This window comes from Sparus aurata, chromosome 18 (assembly GCF_900880675.1).
Source record: "Sparus aurata chromosome 18, fSpaAur1.1, whole genome shotgun sequence".
Lineage (NCBI taxonomy): Eukaryota > Metazoa > Chordata > Actinopteri > Spariformes > Sparidae > Sparus > Sparus aurata.
Genome location: NC_044204.1, coordinates 18,226,709 through 18,246,392, shown reverse-complemented (window position 1 = coordinate 18,246,392; position 19,684 = coordinate 18,226,709). Strand labels below are relative to the sequence as shown.

Here is a 19,684-nt window from a genome sequence, read left to right as displayed (position 1 = left end):
GACTTCAGATATATTTCAAAGGAAATAACTCATCAAAGTGATGATAATGTTTAAATGTTACCCTGGGGTAACAGCTCTCCGCTCACACACACGGACGCACATATCCATCCACATTGTCATGCTTTGTTTACATGATTGACACAAGCTAATGCAGATGACGGGGGTTGCTGATTGTTGTTAATTAATGAGTGGTAGAGGACCGGGGCAATAAATGAACGGGCGAAATTGGATGATTGAAAGGCGGCGAGATTAATAAAACCAGATGATTGATGGTTTGGAAGGCTGTTGGGCTGATAGATTGACTATCACCACGCTCAATCTGTCTCTCTTGTCTTCTTCCAGTTTGGCGTCTCTAATCCGGGGTCAGGTGTTGACTACGGATGGAACCCCTCTGGTGGGGGTGAACGTGTCTTTTGTCAACTATCCCCACTACGGATACACGCTGACACGGCAGGATGGAATGTATGTACAACAGCTACGCAGCACTGAATCTCTGCAACTACCTCACCACACAGGCTGTATTATTAGATTAGATTAGATTAGATTAGATTAGACTAGATTAGATTAGACTAGATTAGATTAGATTAGAAGACTAGAAGATCCCATGAGGAAACTCGACTGCTGCAGCCACAAATAATTGGATACAGCTAAGGAAGGGGATTTAAAATAAGAACAGAGCAAATGTTGTTCAAGAACAATATATCACCAGTTAACCACTACAATCTCCTAATTTAAAATATATCAATAAAAAACAAAGAATTTAAATGTAAATAATGGAAAAATGTGCAAAGAACACATGAAAACAAGACAGTGAATGCAATATATTGGACCAGTCTAATGCTCGAAAGCAACTTGTGTAAATAAGACCTGTTTTTCGAGTTTTATATTGTTGTTGTAAAAAAAAGGTTTAAAGCCAAACAACCTTTTAAGTACCACAATCCTTTGCTTAAATAGCCCTTTCTTGTTAACTCACCTGACATGTCTTTCTATTTCCTCTGCAGGAACTCCAGTTTCTGGCAGTTTTCGGACCGTTTTAATTTGACTTTTTTTTTTTTTTTTTTTTTTCGGTCCAATTTTCTCCCTACAAGTTATATTGAATTTAAGTCTGGCTGACATCCGTAACATGTTATTTCAAAACTTGATTCATTGGTTCTTCACACTGACCTCCACTCATTAAATGTGCAGTGTCTGTGTTCGCTGTCTCAGGTTCTTTAAGCGCTCTTCTCCTCCTCTCACCGATGCTTTCTTTACAGCGTTTCTTCCTCCCAGTTAGGCCAAGTTGACACCGAAACATCAGAACTTCTAGTAACATTTAATTGACCTTGTATTTCAGGGGGGAGTTGCTCACCAGTTTCACCGACCTGTGACTTGAATGAACATGTTCTGATGTCCCTGCCTGACTTTGTTTGGTTTTAATGAGTGCTGTTTTCCTTCCTGTTGTTTGAGGTTCTTGGCTGCAGCGGTTCCGAACACTTACAAAGCTCTGGCTGTTTGCCATGGCAAACATGTGTATGCGTCCTAAACATAAGCCTAAATCCACAGCCGATAACATTATCTTATGACAAAAGGTTATAAGAGAACCTCTAATAAAAGCATTTCAACGTGAAAATAGGTGCTCCAACATTGTGTTTTTTTATATTTCAGTCCATTTATCTGTTGTCTCTCCCGCATGTGTGTTGTAATTGTTTGGTGCATCACAAGTAAATAATTTAAAATATCTATTCCAGGTGTTTTTTTGTTGTTATTGATGAATTATTCCTAAAGCAGTGGAGTAGATATTATATTATAAGAAACAAACACTGATAGTGTATGAGTCCCTATGATCGTCCACCACAGCACTCCCCATCTGTACCTCATTCCCCTCCTCTTCTCGCAAACCTCTCCAGGTTTGACCTGATAGCTAACGGTGGGGCATCACTGACTCTGCGGTTCGAGCGCGCCCCCTTCCTGAGCCAGGAGCGCACCGTGTGGCTGCCCTGGAGCCAGTTTTATGCTATGGACACTCTGGTGCTTAAGACAGAAGAGAACACGATCCCGGGCTGCGACCTGAGCGGCTTCGTCAGGCCTGACCCTCTTGTGATTGCATCCCCTCTCTCCTCCTTCTTCAGCTCCAAGCCAGGGGAGAAACCCATCATACCGGAGACACAGGTGCAGTACCACTGACCTCTGGCAGCCGGCTAATCTCCCTTCTGGTTCCCTCGCTTCTCCTCCCGCTCTCCTGTATGCCTCTTTCTCCTTTCGCTTCCATAGCTTTTCCCCCCATTTGTTCCCTCGATTTCTTTATTTCTTCCATTGTTTTTTTCCCTTTTTTGTCCTTCAGCCGTCAGTGGAAGCGTGACCCCCATTACTCCCACTGGTTCTAATCCCCCCCCTAATCCCTCTCTCCTGTCATCTCCTGTCTTTGTCTTCCAGGTGCTGCATGAGCAGATCGAGGTGCCTGGCACGAGCCTAAAGCTTTGCTACCTCAGCTCCAGGACACAGGGGTACCGCTCCCTGCTCAAGGTGACCATGACTCCTGCCGTGGTGTCCATGGGCCTGCTGAAGGTTCACCTGATGGTAGCAGTGGAGGGCCACCTCTTCCAGAAGTGGTTCCACGCCTCGCCCAACTTGGCCTACACCTACATCTGGGATAAGACAGACGCATACGGGCAGAGGGTCTACGGGCTTTCTGAAGCTGTCGGTAAGTGAAAGAGAAGCTGCGTTTGGGGCTTGGGGACTAGAAACTTTACACTAAGGCAGCTCTGGTTATGACAGAGGGAGAGAGTGCTAATTAAGGAGCCCCAAGGAGAGATAATACACCAGAAAGCAAGCCTCCATCCACTACGCAGTATAGCCACAGTTAAGTGCCTTTTTTTTTCCACGCGTCTATTTTTCACTGAAGCCGCGTGTGGTTCAGCCAGCCAGCCGTAACTGTGGTGAAGGGTTATTAGCCATCAGGGTGAGTTAGCAGTTAGCTACTGGAGCAGCAAGCAGGAGTCCAGGGGAGCCTCGGTGCTATTACATTCTGCTGTCACAGTCGCTCACAGATGCTGTCAGCCAAACACGGCTGTCAGGCCACAGATGCAGTGGACATCTGGGGGCTCGAGTGCGGACCGAAATCATGAGGGGCACACTGTTTGGGAAATTACACCCACTCAAAGATGCCACGGCTCTCTGGAGTAGCTGTGATTTAAAATTTCTCAAAGAATATAAATCAAGAACACGTCTCCTGATGAGGTCATGTTTTGGTAACCATCTGTGCAGATGCAGACACTATTGTTTGCAGTGGAGCTGAAAAGGCGCTGGCAGCAGCGCTCTCTCTGCGACTCGAGTGGGAGTTGACGTGTTAAAACACTTTTAACAGGCAGGAGCACGACAGCGCACACACACCTTCACATGTACAGAATATAGGTACACCAGCGCTCACGCAAAACGTCTCAACTAGTTCTCACTCCTGACTTCATTCTGCATCTGGTCAAATTAGCTGAGACCCTGTCAGCACACGTGCATGATTGGGGGGGGGGAGTTTCCACCAGCAGCGTTTACGGCACAGAAACCCAACGTGGTTTTAAAGGTCCGCCGGGCAATCTGTCCAATTAACAAGGTTTTTAATTGATTTAGCAGCCTGTGAGTGTGTTAGTTAGGTGTGAGAGCAGTTTTTGGTACAGGTGCTAACTAGCTTCTCTGTGTATCACACGTTTCACAGCTTAAATGAAGTTTGGAGGCTCTGATGAAAGTTTCGCACAGCCTCCTTTTTTGTTGTTTCTGTTCTCAGGTGGGGTTTTTTTTTTTTCCCATCACTTTTTTTTCTCTCTGTCTTCCTTTTCCTATATAGTATCAGTGGGCTATGAGTATGAGTCCTGCGCCAGTCTCATCCTCTGGGAGAAGAGGACGGCCATCCTGCAGGGCTACGAGCTGGATCCCACCAGTCTGGGCGGCTGGTCGCTCGACAAGCATCATATACTGAACACGCGCAGTGGTACGTATATTCCATCACAAAGGAGCACAGTCTTTTCCCTGCTGCCTCCCTGTTTATATTTAGCCATTCCCCCATGTGTAGCAGCTTTACAGTACTGTATATCTCACTAAACCTGCTATTGTCTTGGGGAGGGTGTCGACCGCACTGCGCTTCCCGTGGTTCACATGGAATTGCCAGTTACCTGTCAGTGAGGATTTTTTTCACAGGAAGCGCTCGTGTTGTCTCACCTAGTTTGACTCCCTCATGCGCTCACACCGCACTGCCGAGTAAACATGTGCACCGGCCAATCAGCAGCAGCAACTAGAGCAGAGGCAGGGGGTCGGGTCGTCAGGGGAAAAGATACATTTTGCAGAAACTGATATAGGTTGGCAGCGGCGGTGGGCGAGGGGGGAGTCATTCTTGTTGCATCATTCTGCCATACCATTATCTACACTGTGCAGTAAAAAGCATGAAAATATATAAATGGGCTGATGCACTGATGTTCACCTGCTGCGACAATCAGTGTGCTAATGGAATTGACTCAACCAGTGGTGTGTGGAGGTATTTTTAGAGGTGGGGGACTGTAACCGTGCCTGATGTTTGCGACAGAGATACAGTAATGTTTTTTCCTGAGAATGATGCAATGCTACACACTGTTTTACTTTGGCTATCGCAAGAAGAAGACTCATGCTACGCCAGAATGATAGATTATCCCCAATATGACCTGTTTGTGAACCTGATGAAGGAAACTCAGATAAACAGCCAGCAGGAAACAGCTTTGATTTCATCCTTTTGCATTTTAATTAACAGCAAAATTGTATATGTTAAGAAATTAAAGCTCCTGTAAGTGTTATTTTATGTAAGTGTTGAATCGCTCTATAATCCAATAGTTAACACTGTTATAGAGTGTTTGATCAGTAACCAGTGTCTCTCCTCTCCCTGCTAATTGGCTAAATGATGAAAGAAACATTTTCTGGTACCCCCTGCCCACTTTTATCCGATCAGGACGAAGAACTGCATAAAGAGTCGGTCCTGTCTGCTCTAGAACGCGCAGAGAGAAGCGTCCTGCTAGTCAACAGAACAGAGAAAATGAAAAGAAATTGAATGGCAGTCCGTCCAGTTGTTGTTTAGATATTTAACCAAAGTGGTGGGCTGACTGACAGACTGACATCCCCTGAGCCATTATACTGTATGAACCATGTATCATATAATTAACAAGCTTTTATTTGAACTCAGAAATCAGCTTAAGATCCTCTGAACTGAAATAATGATCCTGAATCTACTTATCTCCACCCTCTCTCTGTGTGTCCAGGCATCCTTCACAAAGGAAGTGGTGAAAACATCTTTGTGACTGAGCAGCCCCCAGTAGTCACCAGCATCATGGGAAACGGCCGGAGGCGCAGCATCTCCTGCCCCAGCTGTAACGGCCTGGCAGATGGCAACAAGCTGCTGGCGCCGGTCGCCTTAGCGATGGGCATCGATGGCAGCCTCTATGTCGGGGACCTCAACTTTGTACGAAGGGTCTACCCATCGATGAACACAACTGGAATCCTGGAATTAAGGTAAAAAAAAAACAAAAAAAACACAAAGCTCTTTTTTTAAAGGTAAGGAGAAGAGACAAAGATAAAGGAAAAAATCAGCAGATTTGGATTTAGAGGTTTTTTGATGTTGCAGAGAAAGTACTGATAGAACAAGAACGGCTGCTTAGATTAAAGAAAGATGGGAGGAGGGGAAAACAGGGAAAGGCTAGATGTTTTCAGTGCATAGAACAGAAAGAGGAAAAACAAGGTGAGGCACCAGGGATGGCAAGATTGAAGTAGAATTATACACTGTACCATTTCTCCAGGGTGTTTTTACCCGTGGTTAAAATCTGCTGTTCACACCACAGCCAGCTTTGTGTTCTCTCTCTGTAGGTTGCTCTCCACAGACTGTGTGAATTAACATTTGTGTTGTTGTGCTTTTATCTCCTCTTTCTCCCTTGAAGGAACAAAGATTTCAGACACAGGTAAGATCCTTATAATGATAAATTAAAAGTTTCGAGTGCACATTCCAACAACAATAGTACTTCACTGAAAGTAAAAAAAAAATAGGCTATTCAGTGAAGACTTTAACCTCGTCTTTTTTTTCTGTCCGCAGTAATAACCCGACTCATAAGTACTTCCTGGCTGTGGATCCAGTCTCTGGGGCTTTGTTCATCTCCGACACCAACTCTCGCAGAATCTACCGTGTTCGCTCGTTGACGGGAGGCCGCCTGCTGTCGGACAATGCAGAGGTGGTGGCTGGGACGGGAGAGCAGTGCCTGCCCTTTGATGAACGCTGCGGTGATGGCGGCAAAGCCACTGAGGCAACACTCATGAGCCCCAAAGGTGAGCAATTGACAAAAAGCCAACCATTTTAGTCTGGCTTTACCCACTTAGTCATTGTGTATATGTTTTGTGAAAGCAGTCCTCCCTACAATATTAGGTATACCAATAGGTATTTGGTAAAAAATATTGTGATATTTGATTTTGTGTCAAGGTCCTAGCATTTACAAAGTGCTTTTGAAGAGGTTTCAAAATATCAAGACGAAAAATAGCTCAAAAGAATTGCAATATTCATTTTAAAGGAGCAATATTTAAGAATTATAGTTAAAAAAAATTCAGAAGTTAACTAAAATCATCAAACATAATGTGAAAAAAATACTAACCGGATCAGCTAGCCCTGGGCCTGACAACCTCCAAACCAAGCAAATACTAACACTGCCATGGTAGTCCAGCTAGCTGCACAGCTAACTGAATTAACAATTACTGCAGTCATGGATGTTTAAACAGAATGCAGTTAGCAGCAGTTAGCAGTTACTCTGGTGACATGCGGCTCCTGTTTGTTACGAGTATGAAATCAACAGGTGTCCAATTTATCCATATTGTACCTTTGAGGCCACATCGCCCAGCTCTCAGTTTAAGTCAGTTATGAAGTAAATAAGCTGGCATTCTCTTCTTCCAAAATTTGATGGCTTGCTGCTTTTTTTTTATATATCATCATAAATTGAATATTATACTGTTGTTCGGATGAAACAAAACATTTAAGCATGTCACCTTGGGCTGTGGGAAATTGTGACAGCCGTTTTATTTGATTTGATTCGTTTATATTAAACCTAATCGTTAGCCGCAGCCCTAGGGCAGTTCAATAGGCCTCTAGGGCGAATAAATAATACATTCAGTCATGATAACAGTTTCATAATTAATGGCATTTAAGTTAATTCTTTAGATTATGATCAAACTGTTAAAAAGAAACTGCCTGTGGGCAGCACAGCAGTAGAGTGGTTAGCACTGCTGCCTCATAGCAAGACGGTGCTGGGTTGCGTGGGTTTCCTCTGGGTGCTCCTGTTTATCCCAACATCAGAACATGAATATTAGGTTAATTCTCTGGTCAGTGCCCTTGACCAAGGCACTGGCTCAGATCAGGAGTAGGTCCCTGGCCACTGGTGTTGGCTGCCCACTGCTCCTCTTGGATGGGTTAAATGAAGAGAGCCAGTTTAATGTGATAAAATAAAGATTCTCCTTCATCTTTATAGTATCCTTTTTTCAAGTTTATTTCTCAGGCAGACCATTACTAAGATCATGATGTGTAGTTAAGTGCGATGATGCGTAAACTGAAGGCGCTCCTAAAGTTTCCTGGACTTTTTTTTTTTTTTTTTTTTTTATGTTCGCAATGCTTCCCATCTCGCAACTCAACTAAAGCAGGACGGAGACAGAAGGAGGTTATAAACCAGGTTAATGGTAAACTTATTAATTGAATTATTTTTGTGGATTATTGGATCTCAGAACATTGTGACACCAAACTGTCAAGGATGTCACACTGTCACATTTCCTGTCAGTGACACAAGTGTGTGTACGTGTGGGACTGCGGATGTTAGCATATATACAGTGTGTGTGTGTGTGTGAGAGAGAGAGAGAATGAAGATGGGAGCGATGGGAGGATACAATGAGCCAATGATTCCCTCTTTTTCCCTCACCGGCAAAGTCAGCCAGCGCACATCAGCTCGCCCTCTCTACTCCCTCTGCCTATTTCCTCTACGCTCACGGTCTCTCCCTACCTTTCCCCTCTTCCTCTCGTTTGCTCTGTGCCCTTCCCTGTATCCTCCATCAGTCGTTGTGTATCACAGTGGGTCTAGAAGTTATTTTGGGGCACACACGCATTGCCTCGAACAAACACACCTGTCTGAGTGCCTGCTGCCTGTTAGACCGATGTAGTGGCTGACACAGCACCACTGGTAAACGCTAAAAAAGAAAAGGCAGCACGAACAAATGGAGAGAAAAAAATGGGTTGACAAAAAGTACAAAAATAAATAAATAAAGCAACAAGGAGAAGCTGAGGCGGGAAGTAGAGTGCAGCGGATCAGTTGCTTTTCTGAAGAATCTGCTTGCAGTCTACAATTGCCCTCTGGGAGGAGCATGAGCTCAGCTCCACATCCCGATGACTCATCCCAAAACTAACACTTCTCCAACAGTTCAGTGCCCGTTCCATCACTTTGTTCCCTCTCATTCGATGAAGCATTGAGCAATTCAGCTGTCAGGGCTGCTATCGGTTTTCAGCCGGTGGGAAGAGTGAAGTTTAATTGACTTCAAATGTCTATGGGTTGCCTGAGGTGTGATGAGTTATGAGTCGTCACTCACGGTGTGCATCTCCTCTTTGACAGGTATCGCGGTGGATAAAAATGGCCTGATGTACTTTGTCGATGCCACCATGATCCGTAAGGTGGACCAGAACGGCATCATCTCCACGCTGCTGGGGGCCAACGATCTGACTGCCGTACGGCCGCTGAGCTGTGACTCCAGCATGGATGTCAGCCAGGTACGACAGTTAGGAGGAAGTGTGGGAGAGACAAGAGTTGATGGTGTGATAGATGATGATCTAACAGTCCCCGTGAGTGCTGAGCTATGACGATTGTGTGGACACGCGCCAGCCGGGAGGTCAGGGAGAGAGTGATTTAGGGGGGGATTAAAGAGTCCATGGACAAATGGAGGGATCAGAAGAGAGTGAGGACTGCAGTCACTTAAAAAAATGAAGAATAGACTTGTATGAACCTTGGCAACCTTTCAAAACACCTCCCATCTCAGGTCTAACTTTTGTTTCCTCCTAACAGGTTCGTCTCGAGTGGCCCACAGACTTAGCAGTGAATCCCATGGACAACTCCCTGTATGTCCTGGAAAACAATGTCATCCTACGCATCACTGAGAACCACCAGGTCTGCACCCCAAGGCTTGATCACCAATGCAAAGCCCTTAGGGTGGACACTCACTATTGGTTTCTGACAGGATTTAGTCCCAATTAGGCTTTTCTCAAGCCAATTTAGAAGTAAAAGTTCAACCTCTAGAATACTTTTCTAAGTTTTGCAGTGGTTGCAACATTACTGATTAATTAGCTCCTGGTATATTTGACTTTCTGGAGGCTTACTGTGCTGTGGAAAGTTTGATTTGCACAGTTTCAGTAACAAACCTCTGCTACTATCTCTATCATGTAATGTTAGTAATGTGAATCTTTAAAAGAGATGTGACGCTCTCTGTTGTCGCCTACAGGTGAGCATCATAGCAGGTCGGCCCATGCATTGTCAAGTGCCGGGCATCGACTACAGCCTGAGCAAGCTGGCTATACATGCGGCCCTGGAGAGCGCCACAGCCATCGCCCTGTCCCACACCGGCATCCTCTACATCGCTGAGACAGACGAGAAGAAGATCAACAGAGTCAGACAGGTATGAGTAGGAGAAGTACTGTCTGTGCACGCTTGTTTGGCTGTCTGGTTGTTTTGGAATGAATTTGTTAGTCTAAAGTTATTTGGTTGGCGAGCAGAGCTGACAGCACAGCTGGTCAGGCTGTGTGGGTGTTTGTCCTTTTTTTTCCCCGAGTGTTTCAGATCTCCAGAGACTACGTTCAGTTCAGACACTTTTTGCTTGGTTTTTGATAACTCAAAATTAATTTTGCTTAAGGTAATACATTTTCTTTCATTGCTGTGTAACTCTTTTTCCAATCTTATGATCAACCCCCGCTTCTCCTCTTCTCAGGTCAGCACCAACGGAGAAATCTCCCTCCTGGCTGGCACTCCCTCCGACTGCGACTGCAAGAACGACGTCAATTGCAACTGCTTCTACGGCGACGATGGCTACGCGCCCGACGCAGGGTTGAACTCCCCCACTTCTTTGGCCGTTTCCCCAGACGGGACACTGTTCATCGCGGACCTCAACAACATACGCATCAGAGCCGTGCGAGCCAACCGCCCCGGCCCTGCCCTGTCAAGCGTGGGATACGGAGGATCTGCACAGTACGAGGTCGCCTCACCGAGGGAACAGGAGCTGTACATCTTCAACGGGGAGGGGCTTCACATCCAGACAATCAGCCTGGTGACCGGGGAGCCGCTTTTCAACTTCACCTACGGTCCTGACGGAGAGCTGGCCATGCTGGTGGATAACTGCAACAACACGGTGAAGGTGAGAAGAGACGGACAGGGCCAGGGAGGAGGAGCCGGTCTGCTCAGACTGGTGCTGCTGCCTGAAAATCAAGTGGTGACACTTGGATTGGACCCCACCGGAGGGCTGCGCAGTGTGTCCGCCCTGGGCCAGGAGGTGGCTATGATGGGATACAGCGGCAACACGGGCCTCCTGGCTACCAAAGCTGATGAGACTGGATGGACGACATTTTACCAGTGAGTGCTCGTGCTGCTGGGAGAGTGTGTGAATGTGTGCTTGTGTTTCCACCCATTTCCTACACATCTGAAATGCAAAATAAATGACTTTCACGGTTTTTTATGCTCATCATGTTCCAGTGCATTCCCAATTATTCATCTGGCGGCTCACAGAGTACTGCTGCCCCCCAGTGTTAGCTTTTATAACTACAGCCGATTCCTCTAAGATCACCTGCTATGTTCCTCTGCGATAGCGGTGTGTGCACAACATAAATGCTTGTCAGTCACCCTAACCACATTCTCCCATCTCTATCCGTCCATCTCCAAGGTACGACAGCGAGGGTCGCCTGACCAACGTGACGTACCCGACGGGCATGGTGACGAGCCTCCACCGCGAGATCGAGCGCTCCATCAACATCGACATCGAGAGCTCCAGCAGGGACGACGATGTCACGGTCATCACCAACCTGTCCTCTGTGGAGGCCTCTTACACTGTGGTGCAAGGTAGGGACAGAGGACAGGGCCGTGGAACACGAGCTGCTCATGAATTTTTAAATACTTGTCAGACTGCAGCGAAGGTGGACGAATGCTCGGCTCGTATGAATAAAAATCCAAGTTTCATTTCGTTAAGATTCGCGCGGCGGTTGTGTTGGCGTTGAAGCCGCTTTGACGAGACACACCACTTAATGTCAGTAATCAAAAAACACGGCCTCCTTTGTGATGGTGAATATGCGCCGGCCTGCCGACTCTAATTGAAAGTCTTGTAATTTTCACTCAGTTATGTGAATGCTCCAGGAGATTATTTTCCCTCCCTATCCACATCCAGCCCTCTCTCACCGCCTCTCACTGAGTAAAATTACCAATATATAGTTGTTAATCCCAGCTGGGATCATCCTGCTTTTGAATATCATCACTGCAAAATTCATTAACTCATGTAGAGTGAATCCTCCTCATCCCTCAAGCTCTCTCCTCTGACGCTCGCACACACACGTGTGTGCGCAAACCCCACGTACAAATACAGCGCTCAACCAGTTCCCATGATCCCTGAGCTTATTTGGTCTGTTTAGAGAGGAGAAAGGAGAAGGAGAATAATTGTCTCCTCTCCCTTGACCGGTGCGAGCCGGCGTGACAGAAGTGCGAATGCAGACTGTAGACGACAGGAGTCCGCAGGCCTCAGAGAGAATAAGTTGTAGATGTATTCGGTGATCCACCTGCGTTGCGGGAGGAAAAGGGGAGAGTTGTTCACAGCGCTGTAAGTCATTTAAGGTTTCCGCCGCACTGTGTGGGTTTCAGCACGGCTCTCTGCTGACATACTCACTTAACCATCTCCCTCTCTTTCCGCTCTTTCTCGCTCTCTTCATTAACTCCTGCACAGTGAATTCTCCTTGGCCCTCAAGCTCTCATTTCTCTCTCGCACTCTCTCCCTTTTCCCTTTCCCTCCGCTTCGGTTTTATTACGAGGTTGTTCAGACAGAGAGAGCAGAGAAGATTTATCTAAAGGCTGTTGCTGCCAAGTCAATGGAAAAAGCTTCACTTGTCTGTTTGAGGCATTGTTAAAATGGGCCTGGAGCTTTATTACAAATTGGCCTTATGGATTACTGTCATTTATGGCGGGGCTTCAAAGGGAGACACCATCTGATCCCCTCACCTTTTGAAAATGAAATGAAAAAAAAAAAAAGTTCCTCCCCTATGCATCCGGCGATATATCTGCGCTGAAAATAATTTTATCTTACTTTCACATCTTCACATCGTTGTGATCAGGACGCCTGTTTTCAGACATCTGAGGGAGAAATTAGCCTCAGCATTAGGCATGGGCTTATCTGTCTCCATTGTTGTGTTTGAGAGTGAGTCATTACACTGTAGAGAGATAGGGAGATTATAGAAGGATGTCAGTTTAGCCTGACTCCTTCCATTCAGTGCACTGAATAGTTTATTGGGGATTGGAATCATGTCTATAAATATTTTAAGGACATGATCTGGCTCTCACTGAAATGAGCTTCCAGGCTTCAGACTGGACTTTTTGTTTTTGTGTAAACTTAATTTTTCGGGCAGTAGGACATATATAAAAAACACACTGTTTTTATAGTCTGTAAAAGTTAGTCTGTTTTCCCTTAATCTCCATTTGATGAAGTTTTCGAGTTTTGATGCATTCTGCAAAATGAGTCTGGCAGTGGCGGTAGATCAGTCTATATGGACTTGCTTGGGGGCCAGCCAGAGGGTGGTTGATTGACCTGGTCAAACCAGTCAGTGAGGAGTTTGCCTCTCCATAGATTAATGCATGTGTCTAGGTCCATGGGTTCTTCTCCTTCTTCTTCTGCTTCTTCTTCTTCTTCTTCTTCTTCTTCTGCTTCTGCTTCTGCTCCTTCTTCTTCTTCTCATCAACACACCTTATTTTATATGTCACTACGTCACGCACATTGTTTACGCCCACAGAGAGTGAGGTTAATGGAGACACTACACAGGAGATGCTCAATTCAACATACAATATGACAAACACATACAATTCGGTTTCATGTTTACTGCGATGCAAATGCTGCATTTCCCTTTCATGTGGTTTGCGGACCACACCACAAGGTATTTCTGACACACGTCCTGGTCCATCAGAGAAATGTAGGCTCCTATCTGGTCCGTGCTGTAAAAAACATTGGGAGCCCCTGATATACCCCTGTACATGACATTGTCCCATATCAATGTCCCCCTATACCTAATGACCATTTTCTTTCTTATCAAACCCATCAGTCATTTTTTTGCCACATAGACACTTCCAGGTCAGTTAACTCAGTGAGGAACCCTCTTATAGTGCACATTACTTTCCTTAGATTGAGGGCAGAACTTTCTTATTGACTGTGTCTGACCCCAATCAAATACTCCAGGCTATGGATTTGCTGAGGTCTGTCATTCCTTTTGAAAGTAGGCAAGATTTGAATGCAACAGCTAGAAATCATCTGGTCCCCTGTGTGGATGTTTTCCTTACGACAATATGTCTCTTTGTCCCCCTCAACAGACCAGGTGAGGAACAGCTACCAGCTCTGCAACAACGGGACCCTGAGAGTGATGTACGCTAATGGCATGGGGATCAGCTTTCACACGGAGCCCCACATCCTGGCAGGCTCCGTCAGCCCTACGATTGGCCGCAGGAACATCACCCTGCCTACTGACAACGGCCTCAACTCCATCGAATGGCGCCTGCGCAAGGAGCAGACCAAGGGCAAAGTCACTGTGTTCGGGAGGAAGCTGAGAGTGAGTTGCCCTTTTATGTGTCTCAAGTTATAGTAAGCAGGATTTCTCACTGTTTGTTGCTATGTGTATGCACACCATTTAAAGGTGCAGTAAATGGTTGGGAAGAAATGTAGATGATTATTGAGTCTCATCATCTCATCGCTTTTGGAGCCACCAACACACTTCCAGTCTCTCAAGTGATCGATTGAGAGGGATTTTTTCAAAATAAATCTCTGTATTATACCTTTAAAAAATGTTATTTAACCTATAAACATTTCCTCAAATCAGCCTCTCCATTTTCCCTTTTTCCTTTAGGCTCATGGCCGCAATCTTCTCTCCATCGACTTCGACCGCAACACGCGCACAGAGAAGATCTACGATGATCACAGGAAGTTCACGCTGCGTATCATGTACGACGCTCAGGGCCGGCCAGCTATGTGGCTGCCCAGCAGCAGCCTGGCTGTGGTCAATGTGTCCTATTCTACCACCGGACAGCTTGTCGGGCTGCAGAGGGGGAGCATGAGCGAGAGGACCGAGTTCGACCCCCAGGGACGCATCCTGTCTCGTTCTTTTGTGGACGGGAAGGTTTGGAGCTACAGCTACCTCGACAAAGTGAGTACATTTATCTTTAAGATTTTAATTTGGGTATAAAAATTTAGCAATTAAGGAATTTAGATTGCAGAATTGAGTGAAATAATACATCAATTTCATGGTTATGAAGATTCAAATTTGTCAGCTTAGAGTAAATTACTCCTGGGGATATTTCACAGGAGGGAAGTCACCCATTAATAATACTATTATATTAATCCGTATTTTTCCTCCCTCTCTACGTCCAGTCCATGGTGCTGCTCCTGCAGAGCCAGAGACAGTACGTCTTTGAGTTTGACGCCTCAAGTCGGGTCACAGCTGTTACCATGCCTAGTGTGGCCCGCCACACCATGTTCACACACGTGTCAGTCGGCTACATCCGCAACACCTACAACCCCCCAGAGAGCAACGCCTCCATCATCCACGACTTCTGTGAGGATGGCAGACCCCAGGCCACACATTTCCTGGGCACGGGGCGCCGTGTCCTCTACAAGTACGGCAAGCTGGCCAAGCTGTCGGAGATTGTGTACGATAGCACCGCGGTCACTTTCGGCTATGATGAGACGGCTGGCGTGCTGAAGATGGTCAACCTGCAGAGCGGGGGCTTCTCTTGCACCATCCGCTATCGCAAAATGGGCCCGCTTATCGACAAGCAAATTTACCGCTTCAGTGAGGAGGGGATGGTCAACGCCAGGTTTGACTACACCTACCATGACAACAGCTTCCGTATCGCCAGCATGAAGCCAGTCATCAGCGAGACGCCACTGCCTGTTGACCTCTATCGATACGATGAGATCTCCGGAAAGGTACAGATACTTTAATCATTTTCAGAATCTTTATCTGTGTCCTTGGCTGCCGGAGGACTCACCATTTCTCTAAACCTTTCCTTCAGGTGGAACACTTTGGAAAGTTCGGGGTAATTTACTATGACATCAATCAGATCATCACCACGGCTGTCATGACGCTGAGCAAGCACTTTGACACCCACGGACGCATCAAGGAGGTCCAGTACGAGATCTTCCGTTCACTCATGTACTGGATGACGGTGCAGTACGACAGCATGGGTCGGGTGGTGAAGAGAGAGCTCAAGATCGGGCCCTATGCCAACACCACTCAGTACCGCTATGATTACGACGGAGATGGACAGCTCAGTGGCGTCAAGGTGAATGTTCCATGTCGAGAGTTGGTATCTTTAGGCCTTTAAGTGTTCATGACACTCTGACATTTCTTTTGTGAGGATATACTGTATCAGGTCATATCACATTAACAAATGTCCTTGTTTTGTCCCAGGTGAATGACTGGTCAACCTGGCGCTACAGCTACGACCTGAATGGTAACCTCCATCTGCTGAATCCTGGGAACAGCGCCCGCATCTTGCCCCTCCGATACGACCTCAGAGACCGCATCACACGCCTGGGAGATGTCCAGTACCGTCTGGATGAGGATGGCTTCCTCAGCCAGCGTGGTTCAGATGTTTTTGACTACAACTCCAAAGGCCAGCTGCTGAGAGCCTACAACCGAGGCCCGGGCGGCTGGAGCGTCGTGTACCACTACGACGGGCTGGGCCGCAGGGTGTCCACGAGGAACAGTCTGGGACAGCACCTTCAGTTCTTCTATGCTGATCTTAACCATCCGACCAGAGTCACACACATCTTCAACCACTCCAGCTCGGACATCTCATCGCTGTACTATGATCTGCAGGTAGCAATATCTAGCAATATCCTCTGACCTGATAACCTGATACAGATAAATGTTGTTAGAGCAATACAGCTCCAACTTATGGCAGAGAACCTTGTCCGAAAACATGATATAAATGCATTGAATCTCTGTCTCATGTTCAGGGACATTTGTTCGCTATGGAGGTGAGCAGTGGAGAGGAATATTACATCGCTTCTGACAACACTGGCACACCTCTGGCTGTCTTCAGCAGCAATGGACAAATGATCAAACAGGTAAGACACAAATTATCTTTGAATCTCACTTAATTTGCAATTAGTGCTTCGAAAATTGCGGTACAAGCAGCATGAAACCTGCACACAGAAAAGTGTTCAGCATCTGCCGTGCCCTTAGCGTCCTTGCACAAGGATACTGAATCCTTATCAGCTTCGGGGAGGCTCTTCTGTACTTGACACAGTGTTCTGACCTTTCCATCACCAAAAGCGAACTGACTCTGTTTGTCTCATCCAGGTGCAGTACACAGCCTACGGAGAAGTGTATCTGGACTCCAACCCGGAGTTCCAGCTGGTAGTCGGCTTCCACGGCGGTCTGTACGACCCCTTGACTAAGCTCGTCCACTTCACCCAGCGGGACTATGACGTCTTAGCCGGGCGCTGGACCTCGCCCGACTACAGCATCTGGCCCAAGATCGGGAAGGATCCCGCTCCGTTTAACTTGTACATGTTCAAGAACAACAACCCCCTCAGTGACATGCTGGATGTCAAGAATTATGTCACAGGTAGAGGAAACAGTTTGTAATGGATGCGATGTAACTAACACTGCAGTACAGATGGCACGGTAGTTGATAGCTTTGCATTACACCAGATGGCAAATACACTCACTTTTTTTTTAGGATAAGAAATGATCCATTTGCTTCCGTGTTTGACTTTGTCATTCAGTAAATTAATTTGCCTCCTGTCTGCTGTAGATGTGAAGAGCTGGCTGGTGATGTTTGGCTTCCAGCTTAGTAACATAATCCCAGGGTTCCCAAGACACTCGCTCTACTTTGTGGAGCCACCGTATGAGCTGCAGGCCACCCAGCACTGTGAGAACGGACAGGTACGGACCACGGTGCTGAAAATATTGCAGAATCATAGCCAATAATGACCCCATGACATTGATTCAGCTTTTTGCATTAATGCGCGTGTTGATAGATACTAGTCATCAGTTGTGTGTTAATATATTGCTTCTTTCCTCTGTTTTCTTGTGCAGCTTATCACTGGTGTGCAGCAGGCAGCAGAGCGTCACAACCAGGCCTTCATGGCCCTGGAGGGGCGTCTCCTCAACAAGGAGCGACGAAGACGCAAGAACAAGCCCGGTCACTGGTTCGGCACCAGCACCCCCATCATTGGCCGAGGAGTAATGCTAGCTCTGAAGGAAGGCCGAGTGGTGGCTGGTGTGTCAGCTTTAGCCAGCGACGACAGCCGTAAAGTGGCTCTGGTGCTCAACGGCGCCCAGTACCTGGAAGGCACACATTACACCCAGGATGGGAAGGACTGCCACTACTTTGTAAAAGTTGGCTCTGCAGACAGTGACCTGTTGGCCCTGGGGCTCACCAACGGGCGTAAGTCACTGGAGAGCGGCATCAATGTGACGGTGAGTGGCCGCTCGAGAAGAGGAGTGACTGTGGAGTTTGCAGTTCCGTCGTTAGTACTGAGTGTTCGGTATGGACTGGCTGTGGACGTGGTGGATGAAGAGAAGGTAAGACTATTGGAGCTGGCCAGGCAGAGAGCCCTGGCAGGTGCCTGGGCCAAGGAGCAGCAGAGGGCCAGGGACGGGAAGGGAGGCAGTCGCCTCTGGACGGAAGGGGAGAGACAGCAGCTCCTCACGACAGGCCGAGTACAAGGCTACGATGGCTACTATGTATTGCCTGTGGAGCAGTATCCAGAACTGGCTGACAGCAGCAACAACATCCAGTTCCTCAGACAGAACGAGATGGGCAAGAGGTAACAGCCCACCTGAACTTGCGTAAAGGGCACTTTCACTTCTCTAGATCCTGCTCCCTTCTCCTACCCAGCCTCCTCAGCCCTACCCCTCTCAAAAACCCATGGAGAATTAACCAACCAACGGGGTAATTCGCGGAACGCTGCAGGGACTTTTGAAAAGAATGACTTATCAGAAAACATATTGTTAATTTTACTGCCACAGGCAAAAAATTTAAAGTTTGGTCAAATGGTTCTTTTTTTGAAAAAACTTTGAACAACTGAAAAAGCACTGAAGAACTTTGAGAACTGTTGCTTAATGAATAAGAAGATTCCCCTTTTTAAAAAAGATAGTGATATTTTCACCCATATTTTTTGGGTCACACTGAGAGCGGCCATGACAGCTACTGAACACACGGTGGAGTTGTACTGTGCTGGCATCTGCGGGTGAAGGCTTGTCCGTCTCTATTAGACACTGAAGGCATAGGGACCAAAGCGGAGACAAAGCCACTTCAGAGTGCAGCCATTACAACTACACATCAACGGAGGACATCATAAAACAGCGACAGATAAGGCAATGTTAAAGGTCGTCCAATACTATGAGTCGTCTCCCTGTCTCAGGCCTCCCATTGTCCACCACGGACCAGTCCTCTGCTGCTGCGGCAGCGCACATCCAACCAAGCGAGACACAAGCTAACTGCATCCTTGAGCAAATCCGAGCTGTTAATGGACGAGAAAAATAAACTTTTTAAAAAAACAAAGTGAAAAAAAAAAGTGATGGCTATATTTGTGGACAGTGGTATCACACAGCATTGTTTATTTTGAAATGGGGAGAAGAATCATATTACTACATATGTGTCTGACTACACTAAATTTCAGGATGTTGCGTATACTGTAGATGCCGTAGTTTTGTACGTTTCAGTCGCGGTAGAATTGTGAGACTTTCACCAAGGCACTTCTGTACAGAACGATCAAACACAACACTCACAGTCCAGAAAACATGCTAAGTTAGTATTTATTTTATTCTTTTTTATTTATTTATTCTTAGTACTATATGACAATCATGAATGAGTCACCAGTTCTATTCCAAATGAACATTAATGGATGAGTTTATTTTCTTTTGTAAAATATGTAAGAAATGTTCATTTTGTTTTTGTATTAATTTCAGTTTGCTGCCAGGGCAAATAATAGTCACTCTCAAAAAGAATAATTTATGTAATAAAGTGTTTTAAAAAAAAAAAAACGGTTTATACTTTAAATAAAGTCTTTAAAACTGTGAAATCTGTTTTTTCGAAATATATTTCGATGTACAGTGTATAGACCTACCTTTATGCAGCACAGTAGAATATTGTCCAGAATATCAAGTTTTATATTTCTAAGAGGAAGTGGCTTGTAATGTGCAAAATCTTTAGCTGGTCTTACTACTCTAGAGTTTTGTGGCACTCTAATATTCCATATCTACAATATCGATCCCCAGTTTGTTGTTTTTGACTGTTTTTTGTTTGGAAGCAGAGATATTTCTGTCCTAGATCCCAACAGCAGTAGCAGTAATGGATCCCTCTCACTGTGAAGAGACTCGTGCTGGATGTCATAATGTACCAAATCAGTATTATCAAAGGATGATTCTTATACATTCACTGAAACG

General features: G+C 46.0%; 1 protein-coding gene across 10 annotated transcripts in view; it reads left to right on the top strand.

Annotated features, from left to right (window-relative positions):
- The window catches only part of tenm2a (teneurin transmembrane protein 2a), a 220,720-nt gene extending 202,653 nt beyond the window's left edge, over positions 1 to 18,067 (top strand). For all 10 annotated transcript variants that reach the window (XM_030395922.1, XM_030395923.1, XM_030395920.1 and 7 more), the window contains 21 exons: positions 343 to 462; positions 1,887 to 2,148; positions 2,413 to 2,680; positions 3,815 to 3,958; positions 5,250 to 5,499; positions 5,922 to 5,942; positions 6,074 to 6,303; positions 8,616 to 8,770; positions 9,063 to 9,164; positions 9,496 to 9,669; positions 9,979 to 10,616; positions 10,924 to 11,099; positions 13,599 to 13,834; positions 14,129 to 14,425; positions 14,650 to 15,207; positions 15,294 to 15,563; positions 15,692 to 16,102; positions 16,243 to 16,353; positions 16,589 to 16,856; positions 17,046 to 17,176; positions 17,330 to 18,067. In XM_030395922.1, coding sequence (XP_030251782.1) covers positions 343 to 462; positions 1,887 to 2,148; positions 2,413 to 2,680; positions 3,815 to 3,958; positions 5,250 to 5,499; positions 5,922 to 5,942; positions 6,074 to 6,303; positions 8,616 to 8,770; positions 9,063 to 9,164; positions 9,496 to 9,669; positions 9,979 to 10,616; positions 10,924 to 11,099; positions 13,599 to 13,834; positions 14,129 to 14,425; positions 14,650 to 15,207; positions 15,294 to 15,563; positions 15,692 to 16,102; positions 16,243 to 16,353; positions 16,589 to 16,856; positions 17,046 to 17,176; positions 17,330 to 18,067 — 5,560 coding nt within the window. The remainder of the gene's footprint in view (positions 1 to 342; positions 463 to 1,886; positions 2,149 to 2,412; positions 2,681 to 3,814; positions 3,959 to 5,249; positions 5,500 to 5,921; positions 5,943 to 6,073; positions 6,304 to 8,615; positions 8,771 to 9,062; positions 9,165 to 9,495; positions 9,670 to 9,978; positions 10,617 to 10,923; positions 11,100 to 13,598; positions 13,835 to 14,128; positions 14,426 to 14,649; positions 15,208 to 15,293; positions 15,564 to 15,691; positions 16,103 to 16,242; positions 16,354 to 16,588; positions 16,857 to 17,045; positions 17,177 to 17,329) is intronic.
- The last annotated feature ends 1,617 nt before the right edge of the window (positions 18,068 to 19,684 follow it).